This window comes from Ranitomeya imitator, chromosome 1, assembly GCF_032444005.1.
Source record: "Ranitomeya imitator isolate aRanImi1 chromosome 1, aRanImi1.pri, whole genome shotgun sequence".
In the NCBI taxonomy this organism is placed as follows: Eukaryota; Metazoa; Chordata; class Amphibia; order Anura; family Dendrobatidae; genus Ranitomeya; species Ranitomeya imitator.
Genome location: NC_091282.1, coordinates 361,750,869 through 361,769,175, shown reverse-complemented (window position 1 = coordinate 361,769,175; position 18,307 = coordinate 361,750,869). Strand labels below are relative to the sequence as shown.

Genomic DNA, 18,307 nt, shown 5'->3' with positions numbered 1-18,307 from the left:
TAATTACCCTCACTGGTTCCAGTGCCTTCTCCCCACCGCTGCTCAATCTCAGTGTTATGGCGGTAGTGGTGATGCCAACTTGATAGCAAACAACACCACCATAGCCAGTAACTGAGCTCAGTGTCTTGTTCTGTCTACCTTGGCGCAGCCGCTGAGGTCAGTGATTAGCTACAGCCGTGTTGTGTGCTGTCAATGTGAACTCACAGCAGCAGCCAAAACAATGAGAGCTGATCTGCGGCTGGAGTCGGGACTGGTCAGAAGAAAGGCAAATACCTGCTGTGTTTGTTATTGGCATTTTACAGCATTTGTGGGTCCACTTTTCTGACCATGGACAACCCCAATAATTTATAACAGTTTCCCAAAGTACAGGTCCTTCTCAAAAAATTAGCATATAGTGTTAAATTTCATTATTTACCATAATATAATGATTACAATTAAACTTTCATATATTATAGATTCATTATCCACCAACTGAAATTTGTCAGGTCTTTTATTGTTTAAATACTGATGATTTTGGCATACAACTCCTGATAACCCAAAAAACCTGTCTCAATAAATTAGCATATTTCACCCATCCAATCAAATAAAAGTGTTTTTTAATAACAAACAAAAAAACCATCAAATAATAATGTTCAGTTATGCACTCAATACTTGGTCGGGAATCCTTTGGCAGAAATGACTGCTTCAATGCGGCGTGGCATGGAGGCAATCAGCCTGTGACACTGCTGAGATGTTATGGAGGCCCAGGATGCTTCAATAGCGGCCTTAAGCTCATCCAGAGTGTTGGGTCTTGCGTCTCTCAACTTTCTCTTCACAATATCCCACAGATTCTCTATGGGGTTCAGGTCAGGAGAGTTGGCAGGCCAATTGAGCACAGTAATACCATGGTCAGTAAACCATTTACCAGTGGTTTTGGCACTGTGAGCAGGTGCCAGGTCGTGCTGAAAAATGAAATCTTCATCTCCATAAAGCATTTCAGCCGATGGAAGCATGAAGTGCTCCAAAATCTCCTGATAGCTAGCTGCATTGACCCTGCCCTTGATGAAACACAGTGGACCAGCACCAGCAGCTGACATGGCACCCCACACCATCACTGACTGTGGGTACTTGACACTGGACTTCAGGCATTTTGGCATTTCCTTCTCCCCAGTCTTCCTCCAGACTCTGGCACCTTGATTTCCGAATGACATGCAAAATTTGCTTTCATCAGAAAAAAGTACTTGGGACCACTTAGCAACAGTCCAGTGCTGCTTCTCTGTAGCCCAGGTCAGGCGCCTCTGCCGCTGTTTATGGTTCAAAAGTGGCTTTACCTGGGGAATGCGGCACCTGTAGCCCATTTCCTGCACACGCCTGTGCACGGTGGCTCTGGATGTTTCCACACCAGACTCAGTCCACTGCTTCCTCAGGTTCCCCAAGGTCTGGAATCGGTCCTTCTCCACAATCTTCCTCAGGGTCCGGTCTCCTCTTCTCGTTGTACAGCGTTTTCTGCCACATTGTTTCCTTCCAACAGACTTACCATTGAGGTGCCTTGATACAGCACTCTGGGAACAGCCTATTTGTTGAGAAATTTCTTTCTGAGTCTTACCCTCTTGCTTGAGGGTATCAATGATGGCCTTCTTGACATCTGTCAGGTCGCTAGTCTTACCCATGATGGGGGTTTTGAGTAGTGAACCAGGCAGGGAGTTTATAAAAGCCTCAGGTATCTTTTGCATGTGTTTAGAGTTAATTAGTTGATTCAGAAGATTAGGGTAATAGGTCGTTTAGAGAACCTTTTCTTGATATGCTAATTTATTGAGACAGGTTTTTTGGGTTATCAGGAGTTGTATGCCAAAATCATCAGTATTTAAACAATAAAAGACCTGACAAATTTCAGTTGGTGGATAATGAATCTATAATATATGAAAGTTTAATTGTAATCATTACATTATGGTAAATAATGCAATTTAACACTATATGCTAATTTTTTGAGAAGGACCTGTATATGACATAGCTTGTTCATTATTATTATTATTATTATTATTATTTATTTATTTATATAGCACCATTGATTCCATGGTGCTGTACATGAGAAGGGGTTACATACAAGTTACAAATATCACATACAGTAAACAAACTAACAATGACGGACTGATACAGAGGGGCGAGGACCCTGCCCTTGCGGGCTTACATTCTACAGGATTATGGGGAAGGAGACAAGGTTCATAAACCTTAATGATAAAATATTTGCCAAAATATCTCCTTCTGGCTTTCATTTAGCCACAATACATTTCAATGCAACTGAATAATAGTATGAAAGTCTGACAGTGGTATACAACTTTTTTTGTACAATTGGTTTGAGATGTGTACATCTATATACATCAAAGTGCAAACTTAACCTGAAAAACAAATTAAATTTAGCTATAGAGAACAGTTATTTGAAATTTGACAACTCTAGTACCTGTTGTTAGGCCGATTTGTACATAAAGTAATAGTCCTAGAGGAAAAATAAGAATCACATTAGAAAAAACAGGACAGTTGGCATAAGAAATAACATAGAATGGCATTTTATGACATCATGTGAGGTCATTTTTCCATGAAAGCATCACTTAATCTACATTTAAGATATATATCTTGGTACCGTGTTAGCCAGTAGATAGAAAAATATTTAGACAAGATAAAGATCCCCAATTCACATCAGGACTACAAGATCCCAGGTACTTTCAGCTGCATCACATCTAATGTGGTGTACTTAATTATTTGTACTAAATGTCCAACTGGGGGTCTGTATGTGGGGGAGACAGGGCAAAAGCTTAGAACAAGAATGAATTCTCACCGCCACACAATAAGAGAAAAAAGAATGGATCTACCTGTGGCAATACATTTTTGTCTCCCAAATCATAACATTATGGACATGAAATTACTTGTGTTAAAAGGTAGCTTCAAATCTCAGAGAGACAGAAGAGTCTGGGAATATAAACTGATGACGACCTTTGACAGTCTTAATGCAGGAATAAATGTGTCGCACGGATTTATGTCTTTTTACATCAACTAAGGAACTTGCCCCTCAGACTATGAGGGGTCATCACAACAGAAACCCTAATCAGAGGACAATAAAACAATCCTTATCTAAGAACTGGCCCAATATTTATGGACATAACTGTTTATCACTAATGGTAATTCTGCTTCATGTCACCTGTCTTATCCATGGTTTTTCCTTTTTTTTTCTGCGCTGTGTTGTGCATAAATATGTGATTCTTGAGAATTTCTTTTAGTCTTTGCCTGATGAAGAGACCTGTGTAGTCTCGAAAGCTTGCAATTTGTTACCATCTTTTCAGTTAGCCATTAAAAGGTATCAACTACTGAGGACTCTCAATTCTAAATATTTCACTTAAACTACATAACTCACTGCAGCGGCATAGTGTGGGTTGCCAGCACCCATAGCAAAGGAATTATTTTCCACCCCCTAGCCTGTGAACTATTATCACTCCTTGAGCCCTGTTATGACCTGGTGGTTAGGAGCACCTGGAATGACCTGATAGTTAAACCTCATACAGGACGAGCTCTGGGATGTGGGAGCTCTGCTGACCTCAAGCCCTAATCCTATCACACACACTAAAAATAGCCGTGGAGCGCTCTAGACCAGACCTAGGCGCCTCATCACAGCCTAAGAACTATCTAGCCCTAGAGATAGAAAATAAAGCCTACCTTGCCTCAGAGAAACTCCCCAAAGGTAAAGGAAGCCCCCCACATATATTGACTGTGAGTAAAGATGAAAGTCAAAACGCAGAGATGAAACAGGTTTCAGCAAAGGGAGGCCAGACTTACTAAATAGACAGAGGATAGGAAAGGTAACTTTGCGATCAGCACAAAAACCTACAAAAGACCACGCAGAGTGTGCAAAAAAGACCTCCGCACCGACTCATGGTGCGGAGGGACCACTCTGCATCCCAGAGCTTCCAGCTAGCAAGGCAAAATCATGAAAACCAGCTGGACAAGATAACAGTGAACAAATAATGACTATCAGGAACTTAGCTTCTGCAGGAGAAGGCAGGTCACCAGAGAGATCCAAGAGCGAACTGAACAAATGCAAAAACGTTGACAGCTGGCATGGAGTAACGATCTGAGAGGAGTTAAATAGAGCAGCCAACCAAAGGACAACCCACGTCACCTGTGTAAGGAACCTCAGAAGCAGCAGCTTCACTCATAGCCACCAGAGGGAGCCCATAGACAGAACTCGCCGAAGTACCACTCACGACCACAGGAGGGAGTTCGACAACAGAATTCACAACAGTACCCCCCCTTGAGGAGGGGTCACCGAACCCTCACCAGAGCCCCCAGGCCGATCAGGATGAGCCAAATGAAAGGCATGAACAAGATCGGCAGCATGAACATCAGAGGCAAAAACCCATGAATTATCTTCCTGACCATAACCCTTCCACTTGACCAGGTACTGGAGTTTCCGTCTTGAAATACGAGAATCCAAAATCTTCTCCACCACATACTCCAACTCCCCCTCGACCAACACCGGGGCAGGAGGATCAACGGAGGGAACCATAGGCGCCACGTATCTCCGCAACAACGACCTATGGAACACATTATGGATGGCAAAAGAAGCTGGAAGATCCAAACGAAATGACACAGGATTAAGAACCTCAGAAATCTTATATGGTCCAATGAAACGAGGCTTAAACTTAGGAGAGGAAACCTTCATAGGAACCTGACGAGATGACAACCAAACCAAAGACCCAACACGAAGTCGGGGACCAACACAACGCCGGCGGTTAGCGAAACGTTGAGCCTTCTCCTGGGACAATGTCAAACTGTCCACCACATGAGTCCAAATCTGCTGCAACCTATCCACCACCGCATCCACACCAGGACAGTCCGAAGACTCAACCTGCCCTGAAGAGAAACGAGGATGGAAACCAGAATTACAGAAAAACGGAGAAACTAAAGTAGCTGAGCTGGCCCGATTATTAAGGGCGAACTCAGCCAAAGGCAAGAAAGACACCCAATCATCCTGATCAGCAGAAACAAAGCATCTCAGATATGTCTCCAAAGTCTGATTAGTTCGTTCAGTTTGGCCATTAGTCTGAGGATCGAAAGCCAAAGAAAAAGACAAATCAATGCCCATCTTAGCGCAAAAAGACCGCCAAAACCTCGAAACAAACTGGGAACCTCTGTCCGAGACGATGTTCTCTGGAATGCCATGCAAACAAACCACATGCTGGAAAAACAATGGCACCAAATCAGAGGAGGAAGGCAGTTTAGATAAGGGTACCAAATGGACCATCTTAGAGAAGCGATCACAAACCACCCAAATGACCGACATCTTTTGAGAAACAGGGAGATCAGAAATAAAATCCATGGAAATATGCATCCAGGGCCTCTTCGGGATCGGCAAGGGCAAAAGCAACCCACTGGCACGAGAACAGCAGGGCTTAGCCCGAGCACAAATCCCACAGGACTGCACAAAAGAACGCACATCCCGTGACAAATAAGGCCACCAAAAGGATCTAGCCACCAAATCTCTGGTACCAAAGATTCCAGGATGACCAGCCAATACTGAACAATGAATCTCCGAGATAACTCTACTAGTCCATCTATCAGGGACAAACAGTTTCTCCGTAGGACAACGGTCAGGTCTATCAGCCTGAAACTTTTGCAGCACACGCCGCAAATCAGGGGAAATGGCAGACAAAATTACCCCTTCTTTAAGAATACCCGCCGGCTCCGGAACACCCGGAGAGTCAGGCACAAAACTCCTTGACAGGGCGTCAGCCTTCACATTCTTAGATCCAGGAAGGTATGAAACCACAAAATCAAAACGGGAGAAAAAGAGCGACCATCGAGCCTGTCTAGGGTTCAACCGTTTGGCAGACTCGAGATAAGTTAAATTCTTGTGATCCGTCAAGACCACCACGCGATGTTTAGCTCCTTCAAGCCAATGTCGCCACTCCTCGAATGCCCACTTCATACGATACGATACGATACGATACGATACGATACACTTTATTGATCCCGTGGGAAATTATTGTATCACAGCAGCACGACTTAAATCATAAAAATCATAAAGGAATTACATAGTTGACATGACAGTTTGTTGACAGAAGAACATTATATATTAGAATAGGACATACACAACAAGTGAACTGAAATGTAGAGAAATAAGTAGACATTCACCTTGGTGGTTTAACCCTAATGTTATTGTTGTACATTCCCATGGCAGTTGGCACAAACGATTTCCTATATTTTTCCTTCTTACACCTCAGGAGTATAAGCCGGTTGCTGAAGGTGCTCTTCTGTCTCATGAATAGCTCATATAGTGGATGTGCATTATTGTTCATAATTGCCATACACTTTTTCAGAGTTCTTTTCTCCATTACCTCCCCAAAAGAGTCCAGATTGCAGCCCACAGCAGAACTTGCCTTCTTAATAATCTTATTCAGCTTATTAGTATCAGAGGCCCGCACACTACTACCCCAGCACGTGATTGCAAAAAAGATGGCACTTGCCACCACAGATTGGTAGAACATTTCTAACATTTTGCTACACACATTAAAAGACCTCAGTTTCCTTAGGAAATACAATCTGCTCATCCCCTTCTTGTAGACAAACTCTGAGTGGCATCTCCAGTCCAGTTTGCTATCCAAATGGACCCCCAAATATTTGTAACTCTCCACCTGCTCTACCTCCTGACCAGCAATAGTGATCGGTAAGCATTCCATCTTTATCCTGCTATAGTTGGCCACCAACTCCTTAGTTTTCTTAACATTTAGTTGTAGATAGTTACCATTGCACCAATCCACGAAATTCGACACCACCCTTCTATATTCCTCATCCCCCTGATCTCCCCTAATGCATCCCACAACCACAGAGTCATCCGAAAATTTATGAAGGTGGCAAAGTTCAGATTTATACTGACAGTCTGAAGTATACAGTGTGAATAGAAAGGGCGCAAGCACCGTTCCCTGGGGGGCACTTACGCTGCTCAGTAATCTGCTTGACACCACTGCTCCCATCTGTACAAACTGTGGCCGATCTGATAGGTAGTCAGTTATCCAATTTCTCATCCCCTCCTCAACCTTCATATCAGTCATCTTTTTGTGTAGTAAAAGTGGCTGCAGGGAGTTAAATGCACTCGAGAAATCGAAGAACATCGCTCGCACCGTGGTTCCGTCAGTCTCCAGAAATGAATGTACCCTATGTAACAGAGAAAGGATAGCATCATCCACCCCCAATCTATGTCGGTAAGCAAACTGAAGGGGATCGATAAAAGCATTGACCCTCGGTCTTAAGTGAGCAAGCACTAATCTTTCCAAGGCCTTCATAGCGTGAGATGTTAAGGCTACAGGACGATAGTCATTTAGGGATGCAGGAGAAGTCATCTTGGGTACCGGCACCAGACAGGAAGTTTTCCATATCACTGGTACCCTCTGTGTTTGTAGACTTCCATTAAATAGGCGCGTAAAGACAGTACACAGCTGGTCTGCACAAACTTTAAGGACACGTGAGCTGAGTCCATCAGGTCCTGCAGCTTTACCAATGTTAAGTGACTTAAACTGCCTCCTCACATCATTTTCGGATACTCTAAAATAGGTCTGCTCATCCTCCAATATCGATGTTGCAGAATTTGCACCCAGTTCCCATCCACTATCAGTTGGCATTACACATGTACTGCTAAATCTATTGAAATACTCATTCATCTCATTAGCCTTGTCCATTGTTCCTGGATCATTTTCAGGCCTCAGCTTAAGCCCAGTCAGTAATTTCATTCCTGCCCAAACCTCTCTGGTATTATTGTGGGACAGTTTCTTTTCAAGTTTAATTCTGAAGGCTTCCTGGGCCTCCTTTATTTTATGCTTCAATTCATGCTGTATCATTTTAATTTCCTCTTTGTCACCCAGTTTAAATGCCTTTTTTTCCTGTTGAGCAAATGCTTCAATTCCTTTGTTATCCATGGCTTGTTGTTTGCAAAACACCTAATCTTTTTAGTCGGCACCAACATATCAGTGCAGAAGTTAATGTAGTCAGTCACTCTACCAACCACTTCATTAACATTTGTATACTCGTCCATTGTCCCAAGCAGCACATCCCAGTCTGTAAGATGAAAGCAATCCTGCAAAGCCTGTTCATTTGTTGGACTCCACATTCTAACTGATTTAATCTTAGAAGGCTGTGTACTAACAACAGGTTGGTAGACTGGTGACAATAGTACAAGATTGTGATCAGACTTCCCCAAGGGCGGCAGGGTAGAGGATGAATAAGCATTCTTGACATTCGCATAGAGTAAAGGTACCTTCACACATAACGATATTGTTAACGATATCGTTGCTATTTGTGACGTAGCAACGATATCGTTAATGAAATCGTTATGTGTGACAGCGACCAACGATCAGGCCCCTGCTGGGAGATCGTTGGTCGCTGAGGAAAGTCCAGAACTTTATTTCGTCGCTGGACTCCCTGGAGACATCGCTGGATCGGCGTGTGTGACACCGATCCAGCGATGTCTTCACTGGTAACCAGGGTAAACATCGGGTAACTAAGCGCAGGGCCGCGCTTAGTAACCCGATGTTTACGCTGGTTACCATGCTAAAAGTAAAAAAAAACAAACACTAGATACTTACCTACCGCTGTCTGTCCTCCAGCGCTGCGCTCTGCACTCCTCCTGTACTGTCTGTGAGCCGGAAAGCAGAGCGGTGACGTCACCGCTCTGCTTTCCGGCTCCCAGACAGTACAAGAGGAGAGCAGAGAAGCAGAGCGCAGCGCTGGAGGACAGACGGCTGTAGGTAAGTATCTAGTGTTTGTTTTTTTTTACTTTTAGCATGGTAACCAGGGTAAACATCGGGTTACTAAGCGCGGCCCTGCGCTTAGTTACCCGATGTTTACCCTGGTTACCGGCATAGTTGGTCGCTGGAGAGCGGTCTGTGTGACAGCTCTCCAGCGACCAAACAGCGACGCTGCAGCGATCCGGATCGTTGTCGGTATCGCTGCAGCGTCGCTAAATGTGAAGGGGCCTTTAGTCCAACGTAATTTTGTCACGTGTTGTACATTTAACAAATTGATAGAATTTAGGTAAGGCAGTAGACATTTTAGCCCGGTTAAAATCCCCAGAGATTACAGTAAGCGAGTTGGGGTGTTTCATCTGGAGCCGGGCAATGACTCCTGACAGCACTTCACCTGCAGCCTCATGGTTTGCAGTTGGTGGTATGTACAACACTATTGCAGTAACAAGCGAGAATTCTCTAGGAATATAGTAAGGTCTGAGGCCAACAGCTAGCTATTCAATGTTCGGACAACAATGGCGCTCCCTTACAGTCACATGACCCTGATTGCACCAACCATTGTTTATGTAGAGTATAACTCCACCGCCCTTTCTTTTGCCGCTCTTCATAGTGTCTCTATCCGCCCGGACCATGTGAAATCCTGGTACTGAAACACTTGAGTCCGGGATCTCGCCACGTAACCATGTTTCAGTAAAACATATCAAACTGCATTCTTTGTATTCCCTCTGGGTCCGTATTAATGCCAGCAGTTCATCCGACTTATTACCCAGTGATTGAACATTCCCTGTTGTGAATTCTGTGGCAGAGCTCCCTCCTGTGGTCACAAGTGGTACTGCGGCTTCTGAGTTTCCTTCCTCAGGTGTTGTGGTGAAGTCGTTAGGTGCTGCTCTATTTAACTCCACCTAGTGCTTTGCTCCTGGCCTCCAGTCAATGTTCTAGTATTGGTCTTTTTTCCTCCTGGATCGTTCCTGTGGCCTGTCTTCCTGCATAAGCTAAGTTTTGCTTGTGTTATTTTTGTTTGCTATTTTTTCTGTCCAGCTTGCTTAATTGGTTGTTCTTGCTTGCTGGAAGCTCTGGGACGCAGAGGGAGCACCTCCGTACCGTTAGTCGGTGCGGAGGGTCTTTTTGCCCCCTTTGCGTGGTTGTTTGTAGGGTTTTGTGTTGACCGCAAAGCAATCTTTTCTATGCTCGGTCTGTTCAGTAAGTTGGGCCTCACTTTGCTAAATCTATTTCATCTCTGCGTTTGTATTTTCATCTCTACTCACAGTCATTATATGTGGGGGGCTGCCTTTTCCTTTGGGGTATTTCTCTGAGGCAAGGCAGGCTTATTTTTCCTTCTTAGGCCTAGCTAGTTTCTCAGGCTGTGCCGAGTTGCATAGGGAGCGTTAGGCGCAATCCACGGCTGCCTCTAGTGTGGTTGGATAGGATTAGGGATTGCGGTCAGCAGAGTTACCACGTCTCAGAGCTCGTCCTATGTCTTTTGGTTATTGTCAGGTCACTTTGTGTGCTCTGAACTTCAAGGTCCATTGTGGTTCTGAATTACCTATTCATAACAATTCCCCATGATGATGGACGGAACTACAGGTTTAAACCGTCTTCACCTTGCCTTAAGTTTTTTGCCCGCTCTGCAGCCTCTGTAGGGTCGCCTTACCTCACACGGGACACATGGTCTACCCACTGCAGGAGAAGGCATTAGCCTGCGCAGCTCCAGAAGTCGGCCCCTTGAGTAAGCAACGCATTTATGAACAGACTTAGGGACATCAATCAAAACCTTGCCCATGTTAGTCGCACTAAGCCTGTCCGTGTAGGGAGGTATACAGTGCACTCCTCCAGACATAACTATGCCAATTCCCAGACAGGTAGTGGCCGCCTGGCAGTAGGTGCGTATAATACCAGTCCTAGGTTGCAAGGTGATCACAAATGCACTGTAGATCCAGATAGCTGCGGGTAGCAGCAAACATCCAAGGGAAACCTTCCTGGGGAGCCAAGGATCAGAAGCATACATCCAGAAAGCTGTGGGTAGCAGTATGCATCCAGGGGAAACAAATCATAGCATCCCTGGTTCAGAAGCAACCAGCCAAGGGGAAATCCAAGGGTTCAGCATAAATCCAAGGGTTCAGCATAAATCCAAGGGAAGCATTCCAGCGGATCCAAGTTCAGAAGGAGAAGGTACTGGGGAAAAGAAAATTCCTTAGGAGTACCAAAAAAGCTGAGGTTCAGAAAGAAAAAGGTTCACACATAACAAAAATAATTCCAAAATAAAATAAAGTAAAGTAAAACAAAACAAAATAAAACAAAACAAAACTAAAACAAAACAAAACTATTGCTGCTGCAATGGGCTGCCACTAGCACGGCGCCTTATTGTCCTCATCCAGCAGAGAGCAGACAGACACGTCTGCTCTCCTTGGTGTCTTGGTGAGAACTGATAGATAGTTCTCCCGATTGCCCACATCATAATTGCGCTCAGCAGGCGAGAATTTTCTAGAAAAGAAGGCACAGGGTTTCATCACCGAGCCATCAGAACTTCTTTGCGACAAAACAGCCCCTGCTCCAATTTCAGAAGCATCAACCTCCACCTGAAAAGTAAGCGAAACATCTGGCTGGCACAACACAGGGGCAGAAGCAAAACGACGCTTCAACTCCTGAAAAGCCTCTACAGCCGCAGAGGACCAATTGACCACATCAGCACCTTTCTTGGTCAAATCAGTCAACGGCTTAGCAACACTGGAAAAGTTAGTGATGAAGCGACGATAAAAATTAGCAAAGCCCAGGAACTTCTGCAAGCTCTTCACAGATGTCGGCTGAGTCCAATCGTAAATGGCCTGAACTTTAACAGGGTCCATCTCGATAGTAGAAGGGGAAAAAATGAAACCCAAAAATGAAACCTTCTGAACTCCAAGGTGACACTTTGACCCCTTCACAAACAAGGAATTCGCACGAAGGACCTGGAACACCATTCTGACCTGCTTCACATGAGATTCCCAATCATCCGAAAAGACCAAAATGTCATCCAAATATACAATCATGAATCTATCCAGTTACTCTCGGAAGATGTCATGCATAAAGGACTGAAACACAGATGGAGCATTAGAAAGCCCGAATGGCATAACCAGGTACTCAAAATGGCCCTCGGGCGTATTAAATGCCGTCTTCCATTCATCACCCTGTTTAATTCGCACAAGATTATACGCACCACGAAGATCTATCTTGGTGAACCAACTAGCCCCCTTAATCCGAGCAAATAAATCAGACAGCAGCGGCAAAGGATACTGAAATTTGACTGTGATCTCATTAAGAAGGCGGTAATCAATACAAGGTCTCAAAGAACCATCCTTCTTGGCCACAAAAAAGAACCCTGCTCCCAATGGTGACGACGACGGGCAAATATGACCCTTCTCCAAGGATTCCTTTACATAACTCCGCATAGCAGCGTGCTCTGGCACAGATAAATTAAACAGACGGCCCTTAGGAAACTTACTACCAGGAATCAAATCAATAGCACAGTCGCAATCCCTATGAGGAGGTAGGGCACCAGATTTGGGCTCTTCAAATACATCCCGGTAATCTGATAAAAACTCAGGGACTTCAGAAGGAGTGGAGGGTGAAATTGAGAGCAATGGAACATCACCATGTACCCCCTGACAACCCCAACTGGACACAGACATAGATTTCCAATCCAACACTGGATTATGGACCTGTAGCCATGGCAACCCCAAAACGACCACATCATGCAGATTATGCAACACCAAAAAGCGAATATCCTCCTGATGTGCAGGAGCCATGCACATGGTCAATTGAGTCCAGTACTGAGGCTTATTCTTGGCCAAAGGCGTAGCATCAATTCCTCTCAATGGAATAGGATACTGCAAGGGCTCCAAGAAAAAACCACAGCGCCTGGCAAACTCCAAGTCCATCAAATTCAGGGCAGCGCCTGAATCCACAAATGCCATAACAGAATATGACGACAGAGAGCAAATCAGAGTAACGGACAAAAGAAATTTTGACTGTACCATACCAATGGTGGCAGACCTAGCGAACCGCTTAGTGCGCTTAGGACAATCGGAGATAGCATGAGTGGATTCACCACAGTAAAAACACAGCCCTTTCCGACGTCTGTGTTCTTGCCGTTCAGCTCTGGTCAAAGTCCTATCACACTGCATAGGCTCAGGCCTATGCTCAGAGAATACCGCCAGATGGTGCACAGCTTTGCGCTCACGCATGCGCCGATCGATTTGAATGGCCAAAGACATAGACTCATTCAGACCAGCAGGCGTGGGAAATCCCACCATGACATCCTTAAGGGGTTCAGAAAGACCCTTTCTGAAAATTGCCCCCAGGGCACATTCATTCCACTGAGTAAGCATAGACCACTTTCTAAACTTTTGACAGTACACCTCCGCTTCATCCTGACTCTGACACAAAGCCAGCAAGATTTTCTCTGCCTGATCCACTGAATTAGGTTCATCAAAAAGCAATTCAAGCGCCAGAAAAAACGCATCAACATCATGCAATGCAGGATCTCCTGGCGCAAGGGAAAATGCCCAGTCTTGAGGGTCACCACGCAACTAGGAAATAATGATTTTTACCTGTTGAACGGGGTCACCAGAGGAGCGGGGTTTCAAAGCTAGAAACAGTTTACAATTATTTTTGAAATTCAAGAACCTAGATCTATCCCCAGAAAATAAGTCAGGAATAGGAATTCTAGGCTCTAACATAGGATTCTGAACCACAAAATCTTGAATGTTTTGTACCCTTTCAGTGAGATGATCCACACAAGAGGACAGACCTTGAATGTCCATGTCTACACCTGTGTCCTGAACCACCCAAAGGTCTAGGGGAAAAGAAAGACAAAACACAGTGCAAAGAAAAAAAAAATGGTCTCAGAAGTTCTCTTATCCCTCTATTGAGATGCATTAATACTTTGGGCCAGCTGTACTGTTATGACCTGGTGGTTAGGAGCACCCGGAATGACCTGATAGTTGAACCTCATACAGGACGAGCTCTGGGATGTGGGAGCTCTGCTGACCGCAAGCCCTAATCCTATCACACACACTAAAAATAGCCGTGGAGCGCTCCAGGCCAGACCTAGGCGCCTCGTCACAGCCTAAGAACTATCTAGCCCTAGAGATAGAAAATAAAGCCTACCTTGCCTCAGAGAAACTCCCCAAAGGTAAAGGAAGCCCCCCACATATATTGACTGTGAGTAAAGATGAAAGTCACAAACGCAGAGATGAAACAGGTTTCAGCAAAGGGAGGCCAGACTTACTAAATAGACAGAGGATAGGAAAGGTAACTTTGCGATCAGCACAAAAACCTACAAAAGACCACGCAGAGTGTGCAAAAAAGACCTCCGCACCGACTCATGGTGCGGAGGGACCACTCTGCATCCCAGAGCTTCCAGCTAGCAAGACAAAATCATGAAAACCAGCTGGACAAGAAAACAGTGAACAAATAATGACTATCAGGAACTTAGCTTCTGCAGGAGAAGGCAGGTCACCAGAGAGATCCAGGAGCGAACTGAACAAATGCAAAAACGTTGACAGCTGGCATGGAGTAACGATCTGAGAGGAGTTAAATAGAGCAGCCAACCAAAGGACAACCCATGTCACCTGTGTAAGGAACCTCAGAAGCAGCAGATTCACTCATAGCCACCAGAGGAAGCCCATAGACAGAACTCGCCGAAGTACCACTCACGACCACAGGAGGGAGTTCGACAACAGAATTCACAACAGAGCCCCTTCCGCCAGTCTAGTATTTAATCTTTTATCCCTCAAGCACATTTATTGTATTTAGAGGAAAATAATGATGTCATTAGCAGTTTGTCCTCTGACCCTCTAGTATTCCTACCTTTGCTGCAATCAGCCATAAAATAATAATAAAAAAATACTTTGTTACATTCCTATTTTTATGTTTTTTTTTAATCCTAGCCCTATCTCTTAAGCTATCCTTATCCCTAACTCTAGCCATATGTCTAACCCTAGCCATATTTTTAACATAAAACGAACCATAAATCTAGTTGTAACCATAGGTAGCATTAGAAAATATGTAAAAACTTAAAACTGGGGCGGTTTGCATGGGCAAAATACCACGCCAGTATATAATTGATCCAAACACTTTTTACATGATTTATGTACACCATGCCATGTTTATGAGCGTGAAGTCACAAATATGACTGCCTGCCATTGATGATGGTGATCATGTACACATTGGTATCAATGACAAAGTTAGAGAGAGGTGGAAGGGCCTTAAAAATAATTACGGGAACTAGGAGAGAGGCTGAAGTCGAGGACCCCCAAGGTGGTGTTTGCAGAAATACTCTCGGTGCCATGAGTGTCACCAGAATGACAGCGGGAGTGTAAGGAGATAAATAAGTGGCTGAGAAATTGGTGCAGGATGGAAGGGTTTGTATTCATGGAGAACTGGGCTGATTTTTCTGTCGGCTACAGGCAGTATGGTAGGGACGTGTTGCATCTCAATTGGGAGGGTTCAGCTGTGCGGTAAAAAAATGGTCCAATGAATGGAGGAGCTTTTAAACTAGGATCTGGGGGGAGGAAGGGTAGTTGTGCTAACAAGGGGATGGATAGAGAAGACAGAGAGAGTGAGACAGTAAGGGTCAATGAGGATTTAAGGGGGCTGGGACATGCAAGAAAAGTAGGGAGGTGAGTAGGAGTAATAAATGTGCTAATAGTATTAAATATCTGATGGTAAATGCAAGAAGTCTAGGAAACAAAATGAATGAATAGGAAACTCTTATGTCAGCCACAGATTACAATGTAGTGGGCAATATGTAAACCTGGCTAGATGGAAGCCATGACTTGGTGATAAAGGTAGATGGTTACACTACATTTAGAAAGAACAGGTGGAGGGGTGTGTTTCTTTTTTAAGTACAACTTAACACCTGTACTCAATGATGATATTGGCGAAAGCTGTAACAATGTAGAGTCAGTGTGTTCGTAAATATACATGGGGATGGCAATAATGAAAAGTTGTCAATTGGAGTTTGCTACAAGCCTCCTAATATAAATGAAGAGGTCAACAGATTAAAAAGGCAGCAAATAATAATAATAGAGTCTTTATTATTGGGGATTTTAACTATCCAGACATTCAATGGTACATAGAATCTTGTGGTTGTGCTAAAAGTTTCAAGTTCTCATCTGCAGTTAAAGGGAACCTGTCACCCCTTTTTTTTCGATTTGAGATAAAAATATGGTTCAATTGTGCCTGAGCTCTGCTTTACAACAGTACCTTTCATATCCCCGATTCCCCACCTTTGCTGAGAAAATATCTTTGTAATTTCTCCATTTTCGTATGTAAATTACCCCGATACGGTCCGATGGGCAGGGCCTATTCGCTGTTTCTCCCCACCTCCTGCCTTGCTTTACGCATTCATTAATCTTCTGTCCTGCATTGCCAATTTTTTCTGCGCCTGCGCATTGAAGTGGCCTCTCGCGCATGCGCAGTATGTTTTGCCCAACAGTGGGCAAAGCATACAACTCATTATTGCGCATGCGCCGGCATTTTCCATGATGTTCTGTGCGCCGGAAGTCTTGCCATTCAAGGGGGCATAGAGCGTAATGAAAAATGCAGGCGCATGCGCAATAGTGATTTTATGTTTTGACCACAGTTGGGCAAAGCATACTTTGCAGGTGCTAGAGGCCAATTCAATGAGCACGCGCAGAAACTGTACTGGATCTGGTTCTTTCAAATAGACTAGATACAATTTTAGATCTAAAGATCAGGGAGCATTTGGGATGCAGTGACCATAATATGGTAAGAACAACTCGCCAGAGACATTACAATAAATCCCCCAAATTTTCATAAATGCCAAAACATAAAAAAAATGGTTCTGCCCATTAAAAGAGGGTAACAACAAGATAATTATAGAGGACAAAGAAAAGGCAGAGATAATATGATAAGAACAAATTGCCAGAGACATTAAAATAAATCCCCCAAATTTTTATAAATACACCAATGCCAAAACGTGAAAAAAAAGATGGTATCTGCCCATTAAAAGATGATAATAGCAAGGCAGATATATTAAAGGCAGATAGAAAAGGCAGATATATTAAATAGGCACTTTTCATTTGTGTTCACAAATGAACCGACTGTTCCAGGGATCATTCAACAAGGAAGAAATCAAAGTACACTACCTGATATAACTAGTTTAATACAAGAAGAAGTACGCCTGTGTCTGAGCAAATGAAATATTGACAGATCACCTACAGATATTGAAGGAATTGAGCTCAGTAATGTCATCTTCTTAGACTCTATAATAACAGGATTAGCACCACAGGATTGGAGGATGGCTGACGTGGTACTGATATTTAAGAAAGTTAAGAAAATGGATCCAGACACTTATCGTCCGGTAAGTTTGACATCAGTTGTGTGCAAAGTTTTTGAGAGCATTACTGACAACCAGCATGGATTCATGAAAGATAAGTTGAGTCTCACCATGTTGGGTTTCTATGAGGAGATAACTGCAAATCTGGATGTTGGTAATGTAGTATTCCACATAGGAAATGTGGATTATGTCCGCGCTGCCAAAGTAATGCTATTCCAGAGGAGTGATGAAGTATAAAGGTGGTTTATTCACTGCTTTTCAAGGTCATTAGGACCCCTTCTATGGGAAATACCACATACAGCACTTGTTGTACATGGTATTTCCTGAAGAAGGGGTCCTAATGACCTTGAATTAACCACCTTTAAACTTCATTTTAGCGCTATTTGACTTTTCAATGCAAAATTGACTGCAATTGAGATGGAATGCCATGTTGCGTTTAGAGAGCCACTGATGTGCCTAAACATTGAAACCCCCCAAAGTGACACAATTTTGGAAAGTAGACCCCTAAGGAACTTATCTAGATGTGTTGTGAGAACTTTGAACCCCCAAGTGTTTCACTACAGTTTATAACGCAGAGCCGTGAAAATAAAAAATCATTTTTTTCCTCAAAAATTTATTTTTTAGCCCCCAGTTTTGTATTTTCCCAAGGGTAACAGGAGAAATTGGGCTCCAAAAGTTGTTGTCCAATTTGTCCTGAGTACGCTGATACCCCATATGTGGGGGGGAACAACCGTTTGGGTGCATGGCAGAGCTCAGAAGGGAAGGAGCGCCATTTAGAATGCAAACTTAGATGGATTGGTCTGCAGGCGTCACGTTGCATTTGCAGAGCCCCTGATGTAACTAAACAGTAGAAAACCCCCACAAGTGACCCCATATGGGAAACTAGACCCCCAAGGAACTTATCTAGATGTGTTGTGAGAACTTTGAACCCCCAAGTGTTTCACTACAGTTTATAATGCAGAGTCGTGCAGTTTATAACGCAGAGCCGTGAAAATAAAAAAAAAATGTTTTTTTAGCCCCCCAAATGTTTCTTTTCCCAAGGGTAACAAGAGAAATTGGACCCCAAAAGTTGTTGTACAATTTGTCCTGAGTACGCTGATACCCCATATGTTGGGGTAAACCCCTGTTTGGGCACACGGGAGAGCTTGGAAGGGAAGGAGCACTGTTTTACTTTTCAAAGCAGAATTGGCTGGAATTGAGA

The 18,307-nt window shown here is 43.8% G+C and overlaps 1 protein-coding gene across 1 annotated transcript in view; it reads right to left on the bottom strand.

Annotated features, from left to right (window-relative positions):
* LOC138672809 (immunoglobulin superfamily member 1-like) overlaps nucleotides 1–18,307 on the bottom strand; it is a 119,128-nt gene that overhangs the window by 91,165 nt on the left and 9,656 nt on the right. The window contains exon 2 of the mRNA XM_069761205.1: nucleotides 2,438–2,473. Within this exon, the coding sequence (XP_069617306.1) occupies nucleotides 2,438–2,473 (36 nt within the window). The remainder of the gene's footprint in view (nucleotides 1–2,437; nucleotides 2,474–18,307) is intronic.